The sequence below is a fragment of the Gymnogyps californianus genome, chromosome Z (genome assembly GCF_018139145.2).
Source record: "Gymnogyps californianus isolate 813 chromosome Z, ASM1813914v2, whole genome shotgun sequence".
In the NCBI taxonomy this organism is placed as follows: domain Eukaryota; kingdom Metazoa; phylum Chordata; class Aves; order Accipitriformes; family Cathartidae; genus Gymnogyps; species Gymnogyps californianus.
The window spans coordinates 80,703,188-80,724,497 of record NC_059500.1 but is presented as its reverse complement, the minus strand read 5'-3'; the positions used below and the strand labels follow the sequence as shown (position 1 = coordinate 80,724,497).

Genomic DNA, 21,310 nt, shown 5'->3' with positions numbered 1-21,310 from the left:
AGTCACCGATGCTAAAAAGTGAGTTTAGCTTGGAAAAAAGAAGGTCTGGGTATGAGCTGTGTATGCATGTATTTACTTGCTTTATTCTACTTAATAATTCATGTCAGTTCACAGTAAATCTACTGGGCTTTTTTTGCCATTCTTATGCAAGAAGCTGCAGTAGGTCACTCGGGGGGGAAATGCCTCTGACCCTTAAATCCTAGTTTATGAATGGGATTAATTTGCATAGAAGAGAATAATTGCAACATTATATATGTAGAAAGAAATTTTGATTTTTAATGTTGTGATTTGTTTAAGAATTGCTTTCTTGTATAGCTTTCTCTGAAGGATCTTGAATTGCCACTGCTTTAGCAGAGTAAATTCTGTCGAATAACTTTGCGTTCCCAGAAGAAAATCACCAAAAAGATTACATTGTCCTTTTCTGGAGAACCAGGGCTCCAATACTACAATTTTCTTTAGAAAACAGCGCTTACAGAGCTCAGGTTGAGATGCTTTTTGTTTTGTTTTAGGAAAAAAGTCAAAGCTATTGAATTAAATTGTAAGTATAAAAAAAGTGAAATCACCTCACTTGCCTAAGCTCATTTTTATGGCTTGCTAATCATCTAACAGTGAGAGGAAGGAGTACAGAATATTTTCTGCTTGTTAGTGTAACTGTTGCATCTGTTATGTTTTGGTGAACAACTCCAAGGTGTGACAGCTTATCCAGTGTAGCCCTAAGATGCTGGATGCATGAATGGAGGAGCAAAGTCCTTTCTGTGTCTGTCGCTGGAGCCCTCTTCCCCTCTATCTGTTTGGAGCCAATTGCCTGGCTGAACCCTGGAAATGCCACTCACGTGTCTGTGTTTTGTACATTCATCTGACTTTAGATGTCAGTTATCACATCAGCGTGAAGACGGGAGATATCCCCGGTGCCAGCTCAGACTCCAAAGTTTTCATCAAACTCTACGGTGAAAAAGCAGACTCCAGCAAAGAGCCTCTCTTAGTCTCTGATAATGATCTAAGCAATTATTTTGAACGTGGTCGAGTGGATGAGTTTACTCTAGATACAATGGATATTGGGAAGGTAAGAATTAATTGCAGGTGGCTCTGTACTTCGTGCAAGTGTCTGAGTTCAGAATCAATATAACACTCCGGATTGAATGTGATGTAAGAATCTCTGATGTTTACATTGGATATTAAGAAATACTTTTTGTATAGACTGTTACATTGGCAGTCTAGCATACATGTTGGCATGTGAATACTGTTTTAAGTTTATAGTTAAATACATATATAAATTATTTACATGAACACGGTGGAAGAACAGGGTGCCAGGGGAAGGAGATTTTTATATATTAAGTAAATTCTGTTGTGTTGGTGTTTTTTCTGCCCTCTTGGTTTTTGTGTGCTTTTTTGAAGATCAACCGAATACTGATCGGACACGATAACGTGGGTCTCCGGTCTGGCTGGTTCCTGGCCAGTGTCCAGATCACCGTTCCAGTCCAGGGAAGGCAGTACATGTTCCCCTGCAACCGATGGCTCGACAAAGATGAGGCTGATGGCAGGGTGGAGGTGGAGGTCTACCCAAGTGAGATTGTGCCTATTGAGAAATGTGAGATAAAACACATTGAGAAATGTGTGCTTTTTTATAGCTAGGAATAAATTTGTATTATGAGCATTTTTAAGGACCAGGTTAGATACCAAACCCAAAAAGTCCCTGTCCCAAAGAGCTCACGTTGGTGAGGAAAGTAAATTATTCTGCTTTTGTCTTGTTTTCTAAACAGTTGGAAAAACATTACAGAGTTTTGCATCTCCCTTTCCTGAGATTGTATGAAAAATTTACGTCCTGGGCAGTGTAAGACAGCACAAGGCGCTGTGCTTCTTCAATCCAATATCAGTGGGTTCTGCTTTTTTCACATTTACCTGCCTCGCTGCCCCAGTCCTGCACCAGCACACATCCTGTCCTGCCTGTATTACCCCATTGCCTGCAAGAGAGAAGCTGTTTGATAAATAAGGACCAAATCCCTACTGCCTATTTGACTTTTATCAGTAGATTCATTTTCTTTTAAGGCTGTGGTTAAAATTCGCCTTGGGATCCTGAGAAAGGATGCTGTGTTTTATCTCTGCTCTGTGTAACTCCCTCCCTTGTACTATATTAAGGAGATCATTTAACCACTCTATAGTTAATACTGAAACAAAACTCCCTTTTAAAGCTCTATTTTGCACCCCTCTGACACCGGCTTAATACTTGTAAAAGGAAAACTATTAGGTTAGTCCTCAGTGAAGAGTTGTGTTATCTCACGTTTGGTTTGGACAAGAGCAAATGGTCGGCTACATGGTCATTTGTTAAGACAAGGTAATTTAATTTTGAACCTGAGCCCTCGGGAATGTTGTTATCTGAGCTTCTCTGCTGATTTAATTGCTTTATTTTTGGACTAGTGATAAACTACGAGGTGTCTGTAGTTACTGGAGACGTGCGGGCCGCAGGCACCAATGCCAAAGTCTTCATGCAGATTTACGGCGAGACTGGCAAAACTGAATTGATCACCTTAGAAAACAGATCGAACAACTTTGAACGGGGAGCCACAGATATCTTCAAGGTATGATGAAGGCAGCCGTTGCCACTTCTATGAGGGGAAAGAAATGACCAGCCAAAACTGAGACATGAACAGAATAATTGGCCCAATCATACAAAACAATTGACTTTTTAACAAAATTGCCAGGTCTGTTGGTATCTGCTGTCCTCTATCAATATCTTTGAGAGGTTTTGTGTTTCTTTTGGGAAGTTTTGTGTTTCGTGGAGTGACTTTCCTCTTCTGAGGGACTGGTAGCAAAGGTGTCACGGAAGAATATGGTCTAATAGCAGCGTTTGTTTACCTTTACTTTCAAAAGCAGATCTCAAAAGACCTTAAACTTCTATTTTGGACCTGACCACATGTTATTGTCCCTTTCCTTCATCTAGTCGGGGAAAAAGAAACCCCATACAGAATATAAGGAATCCTGGCTTTGCCTGTGGTCACACATGCCATTAACCACAGGTACATGTTGTCAGCCCAACCCTGCAGAGGTTTGCTGCTGTAATTTCTGTGAATGTGTGAGTGCCCCATGGGTTTTACTGCCTGTAGCACTGGTCCAGCGAGCACTGCGCAGTCACGGCCCTCGAGGTGTACGGCATACTCCTCCAGCTATCAGTCCGGCCAGCATCTAAGGTTTATACTGCAGAGTCCACACCTCTTTCTGAGCAACCCAACAGTAAGCAGAGTATTTGCAGGGGTGAAAAGCCTCAGATGTAACTCAGGTGTGTGAGCCAGGACCTGGTTAATCCCAGCAAGAGGTCCTGGGCTGACAAGGCTGAGCAGCGGGTGCGCACCGCAGTGTGGTTGGGCATCCTCTCCTGAGTGGGGCCTGGCTTCTTTGGACCGCCGTCCTTTTCTGGCTTGCTTGCTTGGGTTTTCTGTCCAGAGAAATCAAGGTCTAGGGGAAAGGAATGGTCTTAGGTCTTGCCCTGATGTGGGGTTAGAGCAAGGCCAGGATGTGCTGTCAGGACATGTCAGAGCCACATCCTTCTGTATTGAAGTAACCTCAGGAGACACCAACATCTGGACAGTAAAGCACAGAGTCCAGATGGAAGCAGGATTTAAGGCACATCTGCCGTACGTGCTCACGGCACAAGGCTCAGCATGGTGGTGCCTAGGTCTCCTTGTGAATTTGCTGTCCCACAGAGGCGGGATCCATCTCATCACAGTTAAGCACTTGCTTGGAGCTAGTCATGGAAGCTCCCCTGAATCGTCAAGACTGGGGTATCCTTCCCATTTTCACTGGCCCAACGGAGGTGCCTTTATCCACAGCTTTACCACAGTTTTGTAATGTGTATTTTTGAGATCAGTTCACCTCCTTCTGCCTTAGTTTCTTACTTTATAGAATGGAGTTAGTGATGTTTATCCATTTTTAATGAGTTCTTTAGGATTTAAGATGACTAGCACCTTATAAATGCTTGCTTTTTAAAGACTCTATAATTTTAAGGTTAGGTTTCTCTCATTTTAAAGGAAATAAGCTTTCCAAAATTTATGAGCAAAAGCTATTAGCCAATATCAGATTTATAATAAAGCCATATGTACAGTGTTCTGGTTACATAGCCATGCTTATATCCTGCCTCAGATGTTTATTGCTGGACTTGAAAGTTCTGCCCATTTTCTGCGATTTTTCTTGTAAGAACACAAGGCAGAAGCTCTGAAGCATTAATAGACAGATCCTCTATCTCTTTCATGATAGAAATTTTTACAGAAAGATATGGGCAAGAATAAGGTTCTGTGAGCTACATGCTAATAGGAAATGCCATCAGTTACAGATAGGGCATGCAGGATTATTATAGCAAATCTAAGGGTAAAGCAGTGTAAGGAAAGACACATCCTTTATGCCAGGACAGCTGGATCAATTTTAGTTTTCTGATAAGCATCTTGTACGCAATTGATTTTGTTTTAATGTACTATAGAAAAAAATGCTTCTAGACTGAAACCTTATATGCCAAGTTGCCAGATTTCAGCCTGAAGCAAACGTTTGCAAGTTTTATAACATAAACACTGCCTAACAGCATAAGCAATCATCAAAAACAAGTCATTGGTTGTTGAAGGACTGCGTGGAGTAAAACCTTCTCTCCAACTTCATTAAGTAGTAATCCGGACAAATAATCTAAACCAAAAAGGTTTTGTGTCTGCTGTATTGTCTAGAGAGATGGAAATCTTCTTACTGATACAGTCTTCTGCCACTGATGCATTGTAATCACTAATGATTGTATCCTCTCTGCCCACGAGCGAAGTGAGAAAATACTTTTCTAATTTTCCAGATGAGAAGGAAGGAGAAGGGCAGTCCAAGCCCATGGTCCATGTCAGAGATCAGGTTATATGAGTCCAAGTTTACTGCCTTTTCGCTGTACCGTTATTGCTTCTTGCTTGGTTCATGGCTTGTGCTAAGTATTAAATGTATCTTATTATTCATTTAAAAAAAGACCTCAGGCACTGAGAATCTGTGAAAAACTAGAATGATATTTTGGCATATTCATCTTTAATGCCAACATAGAGACAATACTGGTGAGGAGAGCAATGGAGAAGTAGGGAGCCCAGTAAATATAGATTCAGCCCCTATCCTCGCCATGGTTGCTCTGAATGTCTTCAGCTCAGTCTGTTCAGATGAGATTTGGCGATGGAGAGTATGAAAGAATAAAACAGGAAGGAAAAAGTAAAGGTAAACTTGCATAAAAAATTGATCTTATCCTTGCTTAGATGTTTTGGGTGATAGAGGCGAGTCTCCTCATTTTTAAGAACACACTTTATGAAGTTAAAATGTCTTATATCCTCCTGGGTGCTGACTTTCCCTTGGTGGCAGAGAGAGGCTGCAGATGTTGGCAAGATTTATAAGATTCGGATAGGCCATGATGGGAAAGGCATTGGGGATGGCTGGTTCCTGGAAAGCGTCACGCTGAAGCGGCTTGCCAGGAAGATGAAGGAATCTGACAAAAAGAAGAAGAAGAAAAAGAAGAAGTCTGATGAGGAGGAAGAAGAGGAGACCAAGGTGGAAGAAGTAATGGAAGTCTATACGTTTGTGGCACACCGCTGGTTGGCTAAAGATGAAGGAGATAAGGAGCTTGTGGTGGAGCTGGTGCCTGATGGAGAATCTGCCCTGGAGGGTAAATATCAGAGGGAATGTGCGTGTGTGTGTGGATACAGCAGTTGCATGAAGGACGATAACCACACTGTGGTGTTTGCAGGACCCTTTATGGCCCCCCAGCCATCCCATTGCCCCAGGCCTGCAGTGTAGCTTACACTGTGGTTTGGCTGATCAGCTCTGGGGAGGAAGAGGACTGTGGTTAAACCAAGGCAGAGGATGGAGGAGACAGCCTGAAACGGGAGTATCCTAAAGGACTTCTATGGGATTCTCCAAGGCTTGTCTGGGGCACTTGGGTCATGAGTCCCACAAGTTGCAACTATGGCTGGGAGTTTAGCAAGCTGTAACTATTTATACGGTTAATGACAAGGGCTGGAGAAAGATGGAGCTGCTCATGTTTTAAGATAGATGCAAACAAACTCCAGACAAAATCTTTCTTGGAGCTGATTGCGCCGGCACTTTTGGGCTACATACTTTCATGGTGAGCCACAGATCTGATGAAATATGGCTATTTCTGGGCTTCTCCTGATCTGCCTTTGCAATTTTACTTGCAGAGAATACATACGAAGTCCATGTTCTCACTGGGAATGTGTGGGGGGCTGGGACGGATGCTAATGTCTTCTTGAGCATCTATGGTGTAGGAAGAGGAGACACGGGTGAGCGCCAGCTGAAAAGGTCGAATAACCTCAACAAGTTTGAAAAGGGCCAGGTAATGCATGAACTCAACTCCCTCAAGCGAGCAGAAGGCTGGCAGAGCTCTCTCAGTTATCATGCTGGCCATTCGTTACAGTCTCTTCTCTGCAAGGCTTGCCGCCTTCTTTCAGCTTAAAGTTCAGATGTGTTTTATTTCTTCAATATATTATTTAAAGTAAAATGCCTCAAAACATTTTCCAGGGTAAATTCATTGAATAATAAGCTGAACACCAATTCTACATTGGAGCCACCTTTTGCATCTGCTTCCTGTAAGCATTCTGGTAATAACGTTTCCTGTCAGGAATACTTGACAACCACAAACTTTAAATTAATATTACGGAGTATTTGTGAGGCAGCTCAAGTATGTCAGTATTTAGATTGCAAATATGATTCTAAATCTTCTACTCAACCAGTCAGGGAATAAAAGCAATATTACACGGTGTGCTATAATTACCTTATAATCCAATCCGATTAAACAACATCTCTTGTAGATTGAATATTTGCCATAAAAATGTTTATGAACAATTAACAAGCTACTATTATAGCCAGGAATTGTTCAAGGAATAATTCTGAATAACGAAAAATTACGGAAACAATAAGCAGCTGTGAAAAACTTGCAATCACAAAAAAGAGCCTAAGGTTGTTAAATAAGCTGTTAGCTGTGATTTATGAGCTTGGCACCGGTGAAACTGCAACCTGCACATGGTTCTTCGTTCAGTGGGAAGAGCTCCAAGCTGCAAATGTAACGTTCTCTGCTCTTGGGAGTAGAAACCCCAAGTCTACCAACAAGTTAATCACATTAAGATGTTTAAAGTATTATGATAACAAAGACCATCCTGTCACACTAATACAGCTAATAAATGAACCTCTTGGTTGTAGTAAATGACAAAAGGAAGAAATTCTGTGGTTTGAAATAAAGCACGTGGAGGTGCACAGGAGAGTTTCTGTGGAGCCAATACGTTTGTGTCCAGTTCCAGATTCAATCTGGGGGAAAATACTAAGCCTGAAAGGAATGAGATTTAGGGGAGATGAGTTAAACCTAGAGGAAGCTGAAATGGGGATGAGGTAAAGAAAAGAGTGAAGGGTTGTGCAGCCCCATGGCTGTTACTGCCCTGTAGGAGCCAAGCATGAGTGTTAATGGGAGAGCTCACAGCTCTGTAGTTATTTTAGTACATCCACCCAAAGAATACAAGGGGGACTTACAAACACCTTCTGTTTTAATGGGAAAAAAAGATTACCCTTGGCCATTTACTGCCTTTCTTTCCCCCTTTCTGGGAAACACTGTCATTTGCCTCTTGCCTCCTGTGCAGGTGGATGTGTTCACCATCAAAGCCATCGACCTGGGTGAGCTGAAGAAGCTGCGGATCCGCCACGATAACTCTGGTGCTAGCCCAAGCTGGTTCCTGGAGAGGGTAGAGATTGTTGACCCCAAGGAGAGCACCACGTGAGCAGCCTGTCGCACCCTTTTCATACAGTCAGAAAAGGGGGCACGTTCTCAGGAGCCTGCAGAACCGTGGGAAGGCAGAGGAGATGCAGAAGGGCATCGTCGTAGCTCCTCACCAACTCACAGGGAGCAGGCATCCTTTGGGAGCCTTGTGATGACTGTGCGCTTATACTGAGTGCGGGGCCATTCTGGGGTGCCTCTGTGTGGGGTTTTGCTGTCCCAGCATCTCTGCAGTTTGGGAACCAGCAGTGTTTGGAAGGAAACCTCAGCTTTTCTCTGTTTCTCCTGGGAGGGACTCTCCCTCCTGAAGAGGTCCCCTTGCAAAGCCTGCACTTGTGTTTCCTTTCAAGGCTCCGCTGTGGAAGTCCCTGACCTCACATTTGGTTTGTCTTTTGCACCTAATGCAAAGATCTGGGCCAAAAGCAAGTCCTGATCTAAGCAAACTCCCATGATTTTCACAGACCGCTGGATGAGCAAAGCCTAGGCTGTTAGAAACCTGAAATACGGGCTTGCCTTTGAGCTGGAACATGCTCGAAGTCACACGCTTAAAAGTTGCACAATGCTCTGGTGGGTGGGTGGGACTGCTCACAAGGACCTCAAGATGGGTCCACTCTTCATAAACGTAAAATGCCTGGGAGACTGGAGGTTCCCTCGAGTTATTTAACTCTTTCTGGGAGTGAAAACTAAAAGAAATCAGTCATGTGGGCTGACAGCTCAGAAACAGCACTTTTCAGTAAGTGCTCACTAACCTATTTATGGATTTAGTTCCCACAAGCAATACCAGAGCTCAAGGATGAAAACAGATGTATCGTTCAGCTTTGAGTAATCTTGGTTTTTTAAGTAGCCTCTGATCTGTGCTTGTTTATGTTATTAAAGCCTATGAAGTCCTGTGTAAGTGCTGGGTGCTGCTGTCATTCTTGTAGGTATTATTTTCCATGCCAGCGGTGGTTAGCAGTTGAGGAAGATGACGGTCAGATTGTCAGGGAGCTGGTCCCAGTGGATGAAGCGTTTGTAAAGAAAGATTCGGAAAATGATGGCCAGTCTCTTGCAACGCTGGGCCTGGAACAGAAAGGTTTATGTTAGCCTTGTATTTCTTCCAGTGTGGGGTTGAAAAGGAGTTATTAGCACTGCTGAGGGCATTAGCAGTTAGCATTCAGTGGGCTGTGAGTAATTCTGCCCCAGCCATGAAGTTTTCAGGTGTGAATGAAGCGTGAAGTGCATGTCAGCCAGCAAGGAGTGGACACTCCTCATTTTTAGGTGATTTAATCATCTTGCAAGATTGGACCCAAATTGAGAAAGCTAGGAACATGGATAACATGTTCAGTCATCATCTCTCAACTGAAATGCACGTTTGTTGCTAATATCTAAAGCATAAATCCCAGCCATTTCACATCATGGAATGGAATGGTTAAACATTTCAACATGAAGCCGAGCAGAGAGCAAACATGACCAGAGAAAGGGAAGGGACCTAAATCTGTCTCACTTTCCATCTTGCTGCTTGTGTCCATTGTCCTCCGAAGTAACTTTGTCTCTCTTGTACATAGTTTTGCACGGTAACCACAGAGCAATGACCCACTCCTGGGTCTGAAGCTGAAAGGTGCTGAGTGCCCAGCACTTCCGTTGGCTTCACTGCAAGTGAAAGGTGTTAAACTGCCCCCTCAGATGCTTTTGAATACAGGAATGATTTCCACAAATTGTATAGCCAACAAATTTCCACAAATTGGATAGCCCTTTGGTTCACGAGGACCTTCTGGCTGAGCAGCATCTTGGAAACATGTGTCTAACTATGGAAGAAAGGTGCTGGTTTGGAAACCTTGAGTAGGTTTTTGCAGCGCAGTGAAGACTATATTAGACCTTTCAACAATTTTTATGAGTTTACTGCACTTGCTAGATGATGGTGTGATAGAAACCTCCCTGACGATGTTATTGTGAAGGGTGTGTTCATGAATATGAACTGTATATGTCAACGTGCACATACTTTCTGGTATGTGTTATATGCACATATATTATTTGGTGCTATTAGAATAAAGGGGGGGGGGTGTTGTGGGTTTTTTTTTTAATGAAATAGCTTTATAGGCAGAAGCAGATTTGAAGAGCCTTATGGATTCCCAGGAAGCAAATGGGAAGGCTTGAGCACATTTCTTATCTGTAGATATGCAAACAATGTACTGAATGACTGGAGCAGGAGAAGACTCTGCAACCAGATAGCCCAGCTCACCCCAGGAGCTGCCACAGCACACAACAGGAATTAGAGATTACAACATGGCTGTAATCGGTCAAAATAAAAACCCAAACCAAACACACATGTGCAATGAAAAGTAGAGTTAATTCCTGCTTAGACTTCACATTCTTAAATTAAGATCTTTTATCTGACAGCTAAATCAACAACATACACTGTGAAAGTGAAAACCGGGGACAAGAAGAATGCTGGGACAGATGCCAACGTCTTCATCACTCTCTATGGAAGTAAAGATGATACAGGTATGGCTTCACGTGATGGAACAGGATAGCACCTCACTGCTGGAGACCTGAAAAGACAGGTCCTGGTTTCCTTTTGTTTCCTCGATACCCATTCCTCACTCCTTTTTAGTACAACTTCATGTTCTCGATGTCTCTGCATACATCGTGATAACTGGGAGCGTACCACCAGCTGCTGTACATCACTGTCGAACTTTGCGATGCTGATTTGCACCAGCTGCCGATCCAAAGGCTTTAGTTTCAATTATAGAAACAGCACAGTTGACTGGGACTACATTACTGAGTAGCGAATGTGGTGAACGATTTGCTTTCCTCAGCAATGAATCAGCACGCTCCTGAAATCCAGCTCTCTTCTGCCTCTTTGAGTGGCCCAGAAGTATTTAATCAGCTGATGAGCAAATCCTCTTGGAAGCAGCCGAGCTGTGTGTGCAGTGACTTGGTTGCCTGTGAGTGACAGGGAACTGATGGGTAGGACCAATTTCTTTAGCTGCGAACGCAACACAACAGCATTGTCCCTGTGGCACTGCCAGAGGATCACTCAAGAAAGGAATTCTGTATATGTTGGGTGTCGATATGTGTTTGGGTTCAGAGGGAGGGACAAAGCTCAGATCTTGAGATGAAAAGCCATTTTTTACGTTCTAGCCGCTTCCCTCGTTCCACTGTTGACATTCCCAGAGGATTTCTTTCACATGCTGAACAATGTCCTTTTGCATCACCACAACAGGGATAGTCAGCCTAAAGGCCTCAAAGATTAACAAGAACAAATTTGAGCGTGGGAAGGTAGATGAGTTTACAGTGGAGTCCGTGGATATTGGAGACCTGAAAAAAATCAAGATAGGCCACGACAATAAAGGTAAGATAATCTGCTTTGTAAGGTAGTATTTCTAGTGCATTAGGCACATTGCTGTATAAAATAACCTGCCTCCGAGACCCCAAACGTAATTTACCTTTTGGTGACAGACCCTTGCTGTCACTTTGGCTGTCGCTGCTACTATCTGTGCTGCTAATACCATTCCCATGGCAGTGGCAATAAGACTACAGTGGTGGCAACTTGCAGGTAGCTTTGCAACCTCTCTCTCTGCAAGAGGCTCTTTAGTTTTGCAGCCACATCTTTAGAGAGATTTCTCATACATCACCAAACCTCGTATTTTTTCTTGTCACACATGGGACCTATAGACTTGTCTCATTTCTTTATCAATATTTTTGTTGTTTTGATCATCAAGTCTTGGCTGCTTTTTAGACATGGCTGTGTCTCTACTACAAACAAGGGAAGCAGTGGAAGGACACATGGATTCCTTCCCCATGGGGCACCAAGGGACATGTTTGTTGATTAACGCCTCTGCCTTATTACAAAGGCAAATTAATCTAAGTAAGTGATGGAGTAACTAGCACTTCCACGTGCACATCTTTAACCTGACACATATAGAAATGTAAAGCACATTAGCTCAAACCTGGACAATCACTTGCAATGATCTTTATGCTATCTATTCTATTTTTCTATTGGCAAAAGAGAGGAAGATTTATTTCTCAGAGGTCTGAAATGCAATGATTCATTTGCTGTTGTCTGCAAAGGCTTTGTGGATTATTCACTGTTATCTCTCCAACCACAGGTAATTCAACTGGCTGGTTTCTGGAATGGGTGGAGATTGATGCCCCATCACTGGGACAGTGCCTCAAGTTCCCTTGTGGCCGTTGGCTGGATAAATCGGAGGATGATGGAGCCATTGAGAGAATTATCTTCCCTGCAGAACTTCAGACAACAGAGTATATCCCATGTGAGCAGAATGCCATTTCCCCAGGATACACCCATCATTACAGAAGATAAAATCTCACTAGCTCATGCAGTTTTATAGGCTTGGCCTCTCCCTTGAATTGGCTTTGAAAAATTTATAAATACATCACACGCCAACTTTTCCAATTACTACAGGAAGGTTCCTCTGGGTGCTCTAGACTAACATTTCCTGTATTTGCTAAATCGGAGAGTCATTAGAATTCATGTGGCTGTGTATGATTGTCTTTTTGCTCCCTCTTGCCCTCTCATCTCCAAGTCCTCAACCCATTCCAAGCTGTCTTCCTTGTCTCCAGTTTCCCTTTGATCTTGCTGCATTCTAATATTGCTGTTTCTGTTGTCAAAGCAGACACTTTGGTCTTGCTTCCAAGCCTTGGTTCCCCCAGTGCCTTTGGCATTGCACACCGCTCCCTTGCTGAAAGACCTTCTTCCAGAGTTTCTTCAGTGTGATGCTTTTCTGATAGTGTTGCACCAGTCTGCCTCTTTTAGTGTTCTCCAATTTTTCCTTACTCTTCACTTCACTCCCCTCTAAATTAATGTTTGGGGTAAACCAAGTGTCTTTTGGGAGCTCCTTCTGAGTACTAAGCTTATAATTTTCAAGTCTGCTAAGGCACCTCAAACTCTTCTATTCAGGCAACTTCTTCTCCTGTCTCCAGAATACCAAGAATCAGATAACATGGCTTTCTTGAAATAAATGACTGGAAATATCATTTGACTTATTTTGTAGCCCTCTCTTTCCCTTTTCACATGTGCATCCTTGACTGTGTGCAGGGAATTCACAGCCCTGGAACTATATTTGACTTGTCCCTCCCTGATCTCCTTCATTTCAAGTTGTTGACAAACATTTCCTGGCCCACCTTCAGGGGACTATCAAAACTGCCTTTTCCCTTCATTAGGTTGGATGCCACAAAGATGAGGTACGAGGTCTGGAACCTGAGAATTGATTTCCACCCCATGCCCTGCCAGGTGCTTCCTAGGTCACTCTGAACAAGTGACAAGTTGTTCACACCAAAGCTGTCTCCCTGTCTCATTGCATCCCTCATTGTATGCATTGACGGTATCAAAAGCCTTCCCTCCTGCAGTTCCTTATTTAGACATCAAAAGTTAGAGCTGCCCAATCTCTCTTTTTCTGCCTCAGTTTCCTTCTTCATAAGTAGTTGTGAGAATAATCACGCAGAAGACTATCAGCTGCTTTGGCTCCTTCTTTTTTGCTGTCAACACTGTGGTTCATGTTGAAGGTCTCCTTCACATTGTCTGGCTGTCCCTCCAACATCCAGATCCTCCTATCCTGCAGTCTGTAAGCTGAAATCGTCTTTCTTCTCTGAGGATCTGCCAACATCATCTCTTTGTGCCTCTCCCATGCTTTGACCAAGCTATTTTTTATTTCTCATGTCTTACTTTCTTTACCTAAACTGTCTGGAGCAGAAGAAGGAATACTCTTTGCTCCCTTCCTCACTTTTGCCAGTCAACTGGAAGACATAATAGTCTTTGTGTCTGAAAAAATAAATTGGTAGATAGATACAGTGAATACGTTCATAGGAGTGAATATAACCCAGAGACCTTGTACGTGCTTCTCATCAGGTTTTTCCATGTTATTCCAGTCAATATGTATTTTGATGCAGATGTTGACTATATAATTTATTAATGTCCCTGTATATTACAATGATGTAAGAGTTTCTGGCATATCATGCCTTTGAGTACATAGTTCGTGTAAATCTGATTTTTGTCAGCAGTCCACATTCAGCCTTTGAAAATAGTCGGGCCTCTCGGGCAGAAAGCTTGCACCAGGCTCAGTGTCAGCTTAGGCTGTTTCACCGTTTAAACCATTCCCACTGTGCTATTTACTGCATTCTGGTTTCCTAACTATTGACGTGGGGGTTTCAGTTTGCCAGAGGTAACTTAAACCGTTTGATTTGTTTTATGATGACTCGTGCCAGAATTGTTTCACGCCGAACAAACGATGAAAACATGTCATCGGCAGTCCAATTAAAATCATCCCTGTGGGGATACAACTTTAAAAGTGCCATGTAAATGAAATGGGCCTCTGACAGCTGAAAGTTGTGCTGCTAGTGACCTTGTTACGGTGCCGCTTTGCTGATTCAGTTCTAAGCTGACGTTAATATTCAAGCAACAAGAGCAAGCGCCGCGGACTTCAGCAGAGAAGACTATTTTTAATTCATAATGCGTAGCATGTGATTTTTGGTCTCCAGGATTTTTTTTTTCCCCCTCTTACATACTGGAGAAACTATTCCAGTTTACTTGCAGCACAGCAAAGCAGATTTCGTTGGGTTGGGCAGAAAGAATATTAAGTACCTCGAGGCTGACTCTCTGTAGAAGAAAACTTCTTCATCTCTGTTCTCCTGAGAGCCATATTTAGAGAGCCTGGGTTTTTAATGAATGATTAGTCTCTGATACGCATAATCAGAGTTACTCCAACAGTAACAGATATGGTGCCAGAGACCTCTCTACCCTAACTGAGATGCTGAATCTGAAATATAGCATAAAGTGCTGTAGTGTAAATAGCAAAGACGACTGAAGTCACTGCAGCGTAGGAGGATGCAGGTAACAAGCAGCTGAGAAGATTGTAGTGAGGGATGGGAAACAGTGGAAGCTGGGTGGGTGGTGTATGGGAGAGGGATGGCCAGGAGCGGATCCTGGTGATAGCGCTGGGTGTCGAAGGCTGTGCTTATGGGTAGTGGCGTGGACTACAGGGATTGTGTCTGCTTGCGGTAGGAGAAGTCCCTGCAGCTAATCAGTGGCGCCCAAGCCTTACCTGGTGTTTTTAATCTGTAGATTTCAGAAAGGATTTAAAGGAGATAGGGACAGGATCCAGTTTGCCAGGTGGCACACCTGAATTTACATGCCCTCATGACAGTGGAGTGTCTGAATTCCCTTTATCATCAATACATGTTTGGTCATTCACAGAGGGTGGATTTGGAGAACGATTCAGCTAACCCCGAGGAAGATGCTTGCATTTGCTTGTCTGACTCTTCAAACTGCATTGACTTTAGTGATTACATCTGGAGATGTACACACCTATTTGGTGTGCAGACATCTGAACATCGGTTTCTTACTCTGTGAGCTAAACACCATCCCACCTTGGAAACTGAGGATATTCAGCAAATCTGTAGCCGAGCCAGGAATAGAGCCCCAGTCTTATTCCTGGGTCATCCTTACTCCTGAGCAAGTTTGAGTCATGCTCCAGCAGGACTCAGGACTGAGAAGCTGTGAAGATAGAAAAGAACAAAAGGAGGCATCAGATTTTGGGGTCATGGGACATTCTGGAGAAACCAAGGGAACAGAATAAGGAAGTATTTAGGGGCTTAATCCTTACTGTTCTGCGTTCACCATTGATCTGGTAGTAATTTAACCTGTTTGCCTTGGTGTTACGGAGAAGGTGGTACTAAGAGAAAACTAGATCAGAGTGGACAGCAGAGGGTTTTATTTCTTTTCCTTATGATTGATTTTTGTCACTTGTTTAGTAACGAAAATAATAGGAGATCTTTTATCAATAAGACTATCTTGAATATTTATGTACTGCCTCCAGTTGGCTTAACTTCATCCATCTGCCTAGTTGCTCAAAAATTTGTGAATTCATGTTTTGCTTTAAGACTCAAGCTGTTGAAGTCAATCCTGTTTCTATAACTTTAGATTATAAATCTATAAAGCTATAAATCTACTCTGTGCTTTCTGGTCATGTGATTAAGCCCAAAATCTCAGTAAATGAACGTGCATCAAGGTCAATTGGTCTTATAGAGCTAAAGGAAATTTCTCTGGATTCTCATAGTACTGACCAGCTTGATAACTAAATGACCACAAGTGTGTGATTCCTACCCTGTTCTCTTTAACTGTTGAGTTTTCTAATCCAGATTTTGTTTCATTAGAATTTTCTTAGGAGCATTGGTATGCTGCTTACTAACTTGTGTTGGTTTGTTTTAATTTTCCACCATTTCCTAAATCAGTTGTTCCTTACGAGATCACGGTCTACACCAGCGATATCTTTGGAGCTGGCACGGATGCAGATGTCTTCATTGTTCTCTATGGAAGCGATGGGATCTGCACTCAGCAGAAATCCCTGTGCCTCAACAAGAGAGAGCAAAGGATGTATTTTGAAAGGAACTCGGTGAATCAGTTCATCGTGGAGGTAAGATCAAAGATGCTCGCTCTCATCTTACATTGCCCTAAGGGGATTAAGAAGAGAAAATGAAGTGGGAACTTTCCTTCTTTTAGGAAAAGTTATTCATCTCTTTTACTTGAAGAATGTGGGTTCAAAACTCTGTTCTGCAACAGACTTACTGTGTACTGGATCAAATCTTTTCTCACTGACCTCCAGTTAGTAGCAACTCAAAGGTATCAACATGCAGTGTCCCTGTGGCCTAATGCCACGTTAAGCCTTACAAAGGCTGGTGCAATTTTATCATGGAGCTGAGATGTACCAATACATGGATATGGAGGCTTGCCCTTCCAGGTAAAGTTGAGAGCCACTTTGGAAGGTCTTTACAGCTTCCATTTCCTAGACCATACTTGGTAAAGAGAGGGTATCTGCCTCCATGCATGCTGGATCTAATATGGGTACCTCTCCTTATCACTCTTATTTACGTGCATATTTGCTTTCTCTTGCAGTTTGCAATACTTTGAAAGGTAACAGGAACCAAATGCTTGCAGTATCACTGCAACTAGTTGTCTTGTGTTTAAGGTCCCTTTGCATCATTTCATGTTCCTATTTCAGCAGATCATGTTGAAGGGGCTGGTCCATGGTGCTCGCTACTTACGTAGCACTTCATTTGGGGTAGATGATCTGTTCATTTATTCGAACTCCGTGGCAACCTAAGCATCATGCTCTCTTTCTCTGTATGGACAGAGAGACCATTACTTTGCTGCAGACGCCGTGATTTTTGAATACCCGAGGCTAACTTTTTGAAAGATCTTACCAAGTATTTCCTGAAGTGTTTGCACAACTGTATGCAAATAGTAAACCAGTGCACATCGATGAGTGAGCTCATTTTCATCTACAGTATTCAGCAATTCCTATTCATAATATATTCTTATTGCTGAGAATTTGTGAGAGGCAAAAATATAGGCAGTCCTGCTCTGGCCTATGTTTTTGGTACTGCTTCATGCCCTTACCTTCCCTCCCTGGCTGCAACACCAACACTGACTTCATAGAGGACCTTACAACCTCTCTGTCTTTTGAATTTGGTTTGGTTTTGGAATTGAAGGGGGATCTTAAACTAAACTTTTTAACAAGTTAAAATGCTTCCAGCCCACATTGTTGTTATATGGCATGAATCATAAAATAAATCCCCAGTGTGATTCCTTAAAAACAAAGAATAAGACTTATTTTGGTGGAGTTTCCACACGGTTTTTCATAAGAGAGTTTGCATTAATCCATAGGTATAAATCTTAAACTGAGTGTTATTGTTACTTCTTTATTCTATAAGATTTATTTTAGGTTTGGTAGAATCTGAAACATCAGTACTTTTCTTAGATGAAGCGAGTGAAAATGCAGTTTGTTCTCCAGATTTATAACATCATATTAACCTGTCCCCAAGCTTCATTCTCTCTTCACCAATCCCTCTTGCTGCAGGAGATGGGGATGAAGCAAAATATATTCTTCTTTCACCTACTTGTGTGGAGCCATCATTTGGAGTTCAACAGACCTTAAAAACAATTTGGGGATCTCAGCAAACACAAACTGAGAATTGCCTGTTTGTTTTAGTGTTTTTAACTGCCTCTACCACTTTGTATTTTGCAAAAGGGGTAAAAAAGATTAGAGACTGGTCTCAGCTATGCTCCCAAGCGATGATATGCTGGAGATGCCTACAGCAGGGTAAAGACGACTTCTTCTTTAACATGGATCTTTACTGGTCAAGAACCACTTTATTGCTATGTATTGATTAAAAATCTCATTGAAAGATGAGTATTTGGACAGGACAAAGGAAGAGAAAATAATTTTCCCCTAGTGTATGCTTGTGTGCACGCATGAGTTTTAGAAATGAGTTTGGATCATTTAATTATTTTGCAATGATGCTTATGCTGTCTAAAGTCAGGGCAGGGCTGGTGAAGTCAAACCCAGTTTGTTCGGAGTGAGAACTCCTTGAGTAGTGCAGTCAGGCTTACTGAGTTGAGGAGTCTCCTAAAATTACGGATGTCTTTGCTTCAGTATGGGGCAATTCTGTCAGCTGGGAAGAGAAGAAGGGAGTAGTCTCCAGCGGTGCAAACTGAGATGTTCAGTTTTCTCATGTTTCCAAGAAAAAAAGTCTCCAAGTCCTTATGGACAGAAAGACAGCTCAGTGTGCTTCTCCTGCGTGCAAAGGAGGTTTGCAGTCAGCCTTGTTTTTTTAAAGGCCAACTGTACAAAAGCTTGTACTGAAATAACCAAAAGCTATTACTTAGGAGCAAATATCATTTTTCCTGTTCAAGTCTTTGGAAGGGAGGTGACTTAAAAGTAATGAACTAGTAACAAATTACTCAAGAAATAAGCTGAGGCATAAAAAAACAGTAGCCACTTCATAAGATAGTGATCCTGTTGACTTCCTCAGAATGGCATTGGGATTCTGCGGCAGAAGAGGAGAGAGGTAATATAAAATGCCAGGTTGTTAATATTGTACTTGGACCTCAAAGCTATTCTTCCAGTGTTATAAGAGTGTACATAGGTGTTTAAAAAGGAAAGGGATATAAAAAGAACAATTTAAGATGCAGCAGCATTGCAATTTGTAAAAAATTACCTTCATTCCCACTCATACAGAGAAGCCTGAGATGCAGGATTGCTGCTGTGCAACCAAACCTATCTTATACACTGGGTAATTTGTGTAGAGCAAGATTCTCTCCATTTTTGGAACAGAAGTTCAGGGAAACCCTTTAGCTAAAATGCAAGTTAGGGCATAATTGGCATCAACGCTAATATTTGTTCCCCTGGGACTTCATACAGACTGGAAAAATAGGAAATAAGCTAAAGAAATAGTGACTCAAAAGTCACCTGTTTTTCTTTCTCTTTTTTTTTTTCTTTCTTCTGTAGCTGGAGGATGTTGGTGACATTATTGAAAAGATTCGCATAGGGCACAAGGGTGGAGGCCTGAACTCCGGGTGGCATTTGGACCATGTGGCGATTCGGAGACTGTTGCCAAACGGAAAGGTAGGCTGCGAATCCCAGCACTCTGCGATATGTTTCCATTAGCAGCCGCTTCCATTTCCCAAAGCGCGTCTTCTGTGTACAAAGCGTGATTAACAGTGAAAAATGACTCCCTAAAGAACAATGCACACTAATGAACTTGCTAGAGCTTGGGGATCTGGGGACCACAAACATGTATTATCATGTTTTATTCTTCAAATGTTGATTATAAGACTCTGCTATCATTGCTTTTTTAAAAAATGCTGTTCTCATTGCACCTTTTGACTAGAATAGAGTTATTTCCTCCTGGCAGTGGATGGGAGCAAAGCAGTGATATTGCTCCTCAACCTTTTGGAGGTCTTCACTACTCTTTATCTTTTGTGTGAAGGAGTGATCTGCCTGCTGGGTTTGGAAGCAAAGCTATCATGACTTGCTTGCTGGACTGAGAGGGGAGATTCCTGAGTTTGTCCCCTTTGCTGTGCAAGTACAGCTAAAGAATTACAGGGCTGAGCAGATGTCCCTGTGCTGCACTGCATCGCTGTCGCTGGACATCCCAGAGTGCCCAAAGCTAACTTAGGTAATGGTGGTTTTGGGTGACACGAGAGGCCAAAGCTTCATATTTTCATGTGTAGTTTAGTTTTGAACAATCACAGGGAAGGAAGTGGGAAGTGGGTGTACCATTTTAAAATAAAAAGTATTGTTGCTAAACATGGACAAGAAATAATTTCATCAGTCCCTTAATTCTGGAAGAATAAATGCAGGGAGCCAGTACAATTAAACAACCAAAATGCCTGTCTGTGCAAGTCCCTGAATCACTCATATAAAAAACATCAAGTTAGATGCTAGGACTTTTGGTTGCTCATGTCAACAGGATTAAGGCTGTGCAGCCAGATTGGTCGTCTTGATCTTGTCCACATAAGAAATTGTTCCTCAGCCCTCCTTTCAGATGCTGGCTGTAGGAACAGGAATGAATTCGGCTGCAGGGAAGTTCAGAAGCAAATCACCTCTTCAGGATCAGTTCAAAATTGGAGCAGTAGCTGTGTTTGGGAAGACCTAGGCTCTCTCCTCTGTCTTGTCCTTTCTCCCCTTATTCCGAAGGGATGTCAGCTTTCACCTCCACCTCAATGCTCAGGTCTGCCCCATCCTGAAGTGGCTTCTAATATCAAATGTTGGTGTAAACACGGCTTGGTGTCACAGTCATGGTGAACCTACTTCTCATCTTGCTTCCTCCTTCAAAATTTCCAGGATATGTTTCACACTCTTTGCCTCACGATCAACTCAAAGGTCTGCCTTGAACCTTCCTCATCATGCTCAAGGCTGTATCCTGCTGTACAAGCTTCTTCACAAGCCAATACCCTTTGATTGTTTCTCGTGATCACCTTTTTGCCAGTCTGTTATTATCAGACCCTCTATCTGTGTATTGACTAACCCTTGCCTTGTACAGCTTCATGAGGTTAATGAACAAGATGACGTTGTTTTTGGAGATATTGTTATTGGTCATAGGCTAGGGAAGATGAAGAGGGGGATGCGCAAAGGTACGGAAACCAAGGGAAAAGAGATTCCTGGGCTGTCTCTTTCTACACCTATCATTAACTGAGCACTTCGGGAAGCTCCTGAGAGCTCCATGTTGGATGCTCTTCCATTACCCCAGAAAGGGTCTCGGGGCTGCGCGGCTCTGCAGTCATTACAGCAGCTTTGAAGGACAGACGGTGAGAAACCTGGGAAGGCGGAGGAAGGGAGGAAAACCATGAACAACTTAAAAATGGGGAGATTTACAATTCTGCTGATCTTTTGATTATGGCATGGGAAAAAAGAAGAAAGCAGAGCACTGCATGATGCCGCTGATCAGCCGCAGGATATTATGACCTGCCACAGGATAGCAATATGCTGCCAACGCTTCTAAAAGCTGTGCTACCTGATTAGACTGCTAAGATGTGTCTAGATGTATCTGTAATACTGCAAAAGAAAAATGAGGTCAGTAACTTTTCAGATTAAATTGAAAGCACTTGGGTAGGAAACTAGGATTGTTGCATGCCAATAAAGCTCTGTCTTGGCATGCCAATTATATCTGATAATTATATTTCATTTGTTACAACTTGGAGAAGGGCAAAGCACTGACTTTTAGCACACTGTCATACCCTGCTTCTAGCTTAGGGCC

General features: G+C 42.5%; 1 protein-coding gene across 1 annotated transcript in view; it reads left to right on the top strand.

Moving 5' to 3' along the window:
* Positions 1-1,048: 1,048 nt before the first annotated feature.
* LOXHD1 (lipoxygenase homology PLAT domains 1) overlaps positions 1,049-21,310 on the top strand; it is a 79,609-nt gene continuing 59,347 nt past the window's right edge. The window contains exons 1-11 of the mRNA XM_050913348.1: positions 1,049-1,063; positions 1,396-1,588; positions 2,416-2,576; positions 5,359-5,659; positions 6,192-6,346; positions 7,641-7,774; positions 8,698-8,846; positions 10,151-10,255; positions 10,977-11,105; positions 16,004-16,185; positions 19,060-19,176. Of these exons, the coding sequence (XP_050769305.1) occupies positions 1,049-1,063; positions 1,396-1,588; positions 2,416-2,576; positions 5,359-5,659; positions 6,192-6,346; positions 7,641-7,774; positions 8,698-8,846; positions 10,151-10,255; positions 10,977-11,105; positions 16,004-16,185; positions 19,060-19,176 (1,641 nt within the window). The remainder of the gene's footprint in view (positions 1,064-1,395; positions 1,589-2,415; positions 2,577-5,358; positions 5,660-6,191; positions 6,347-7,640; positions 7,775-8,697; positions 8,847-10,150; positions 10,256-10,976; positions 11,106-16,003; positions 16,186-19,059; positions 19,177-21,310) is intronic.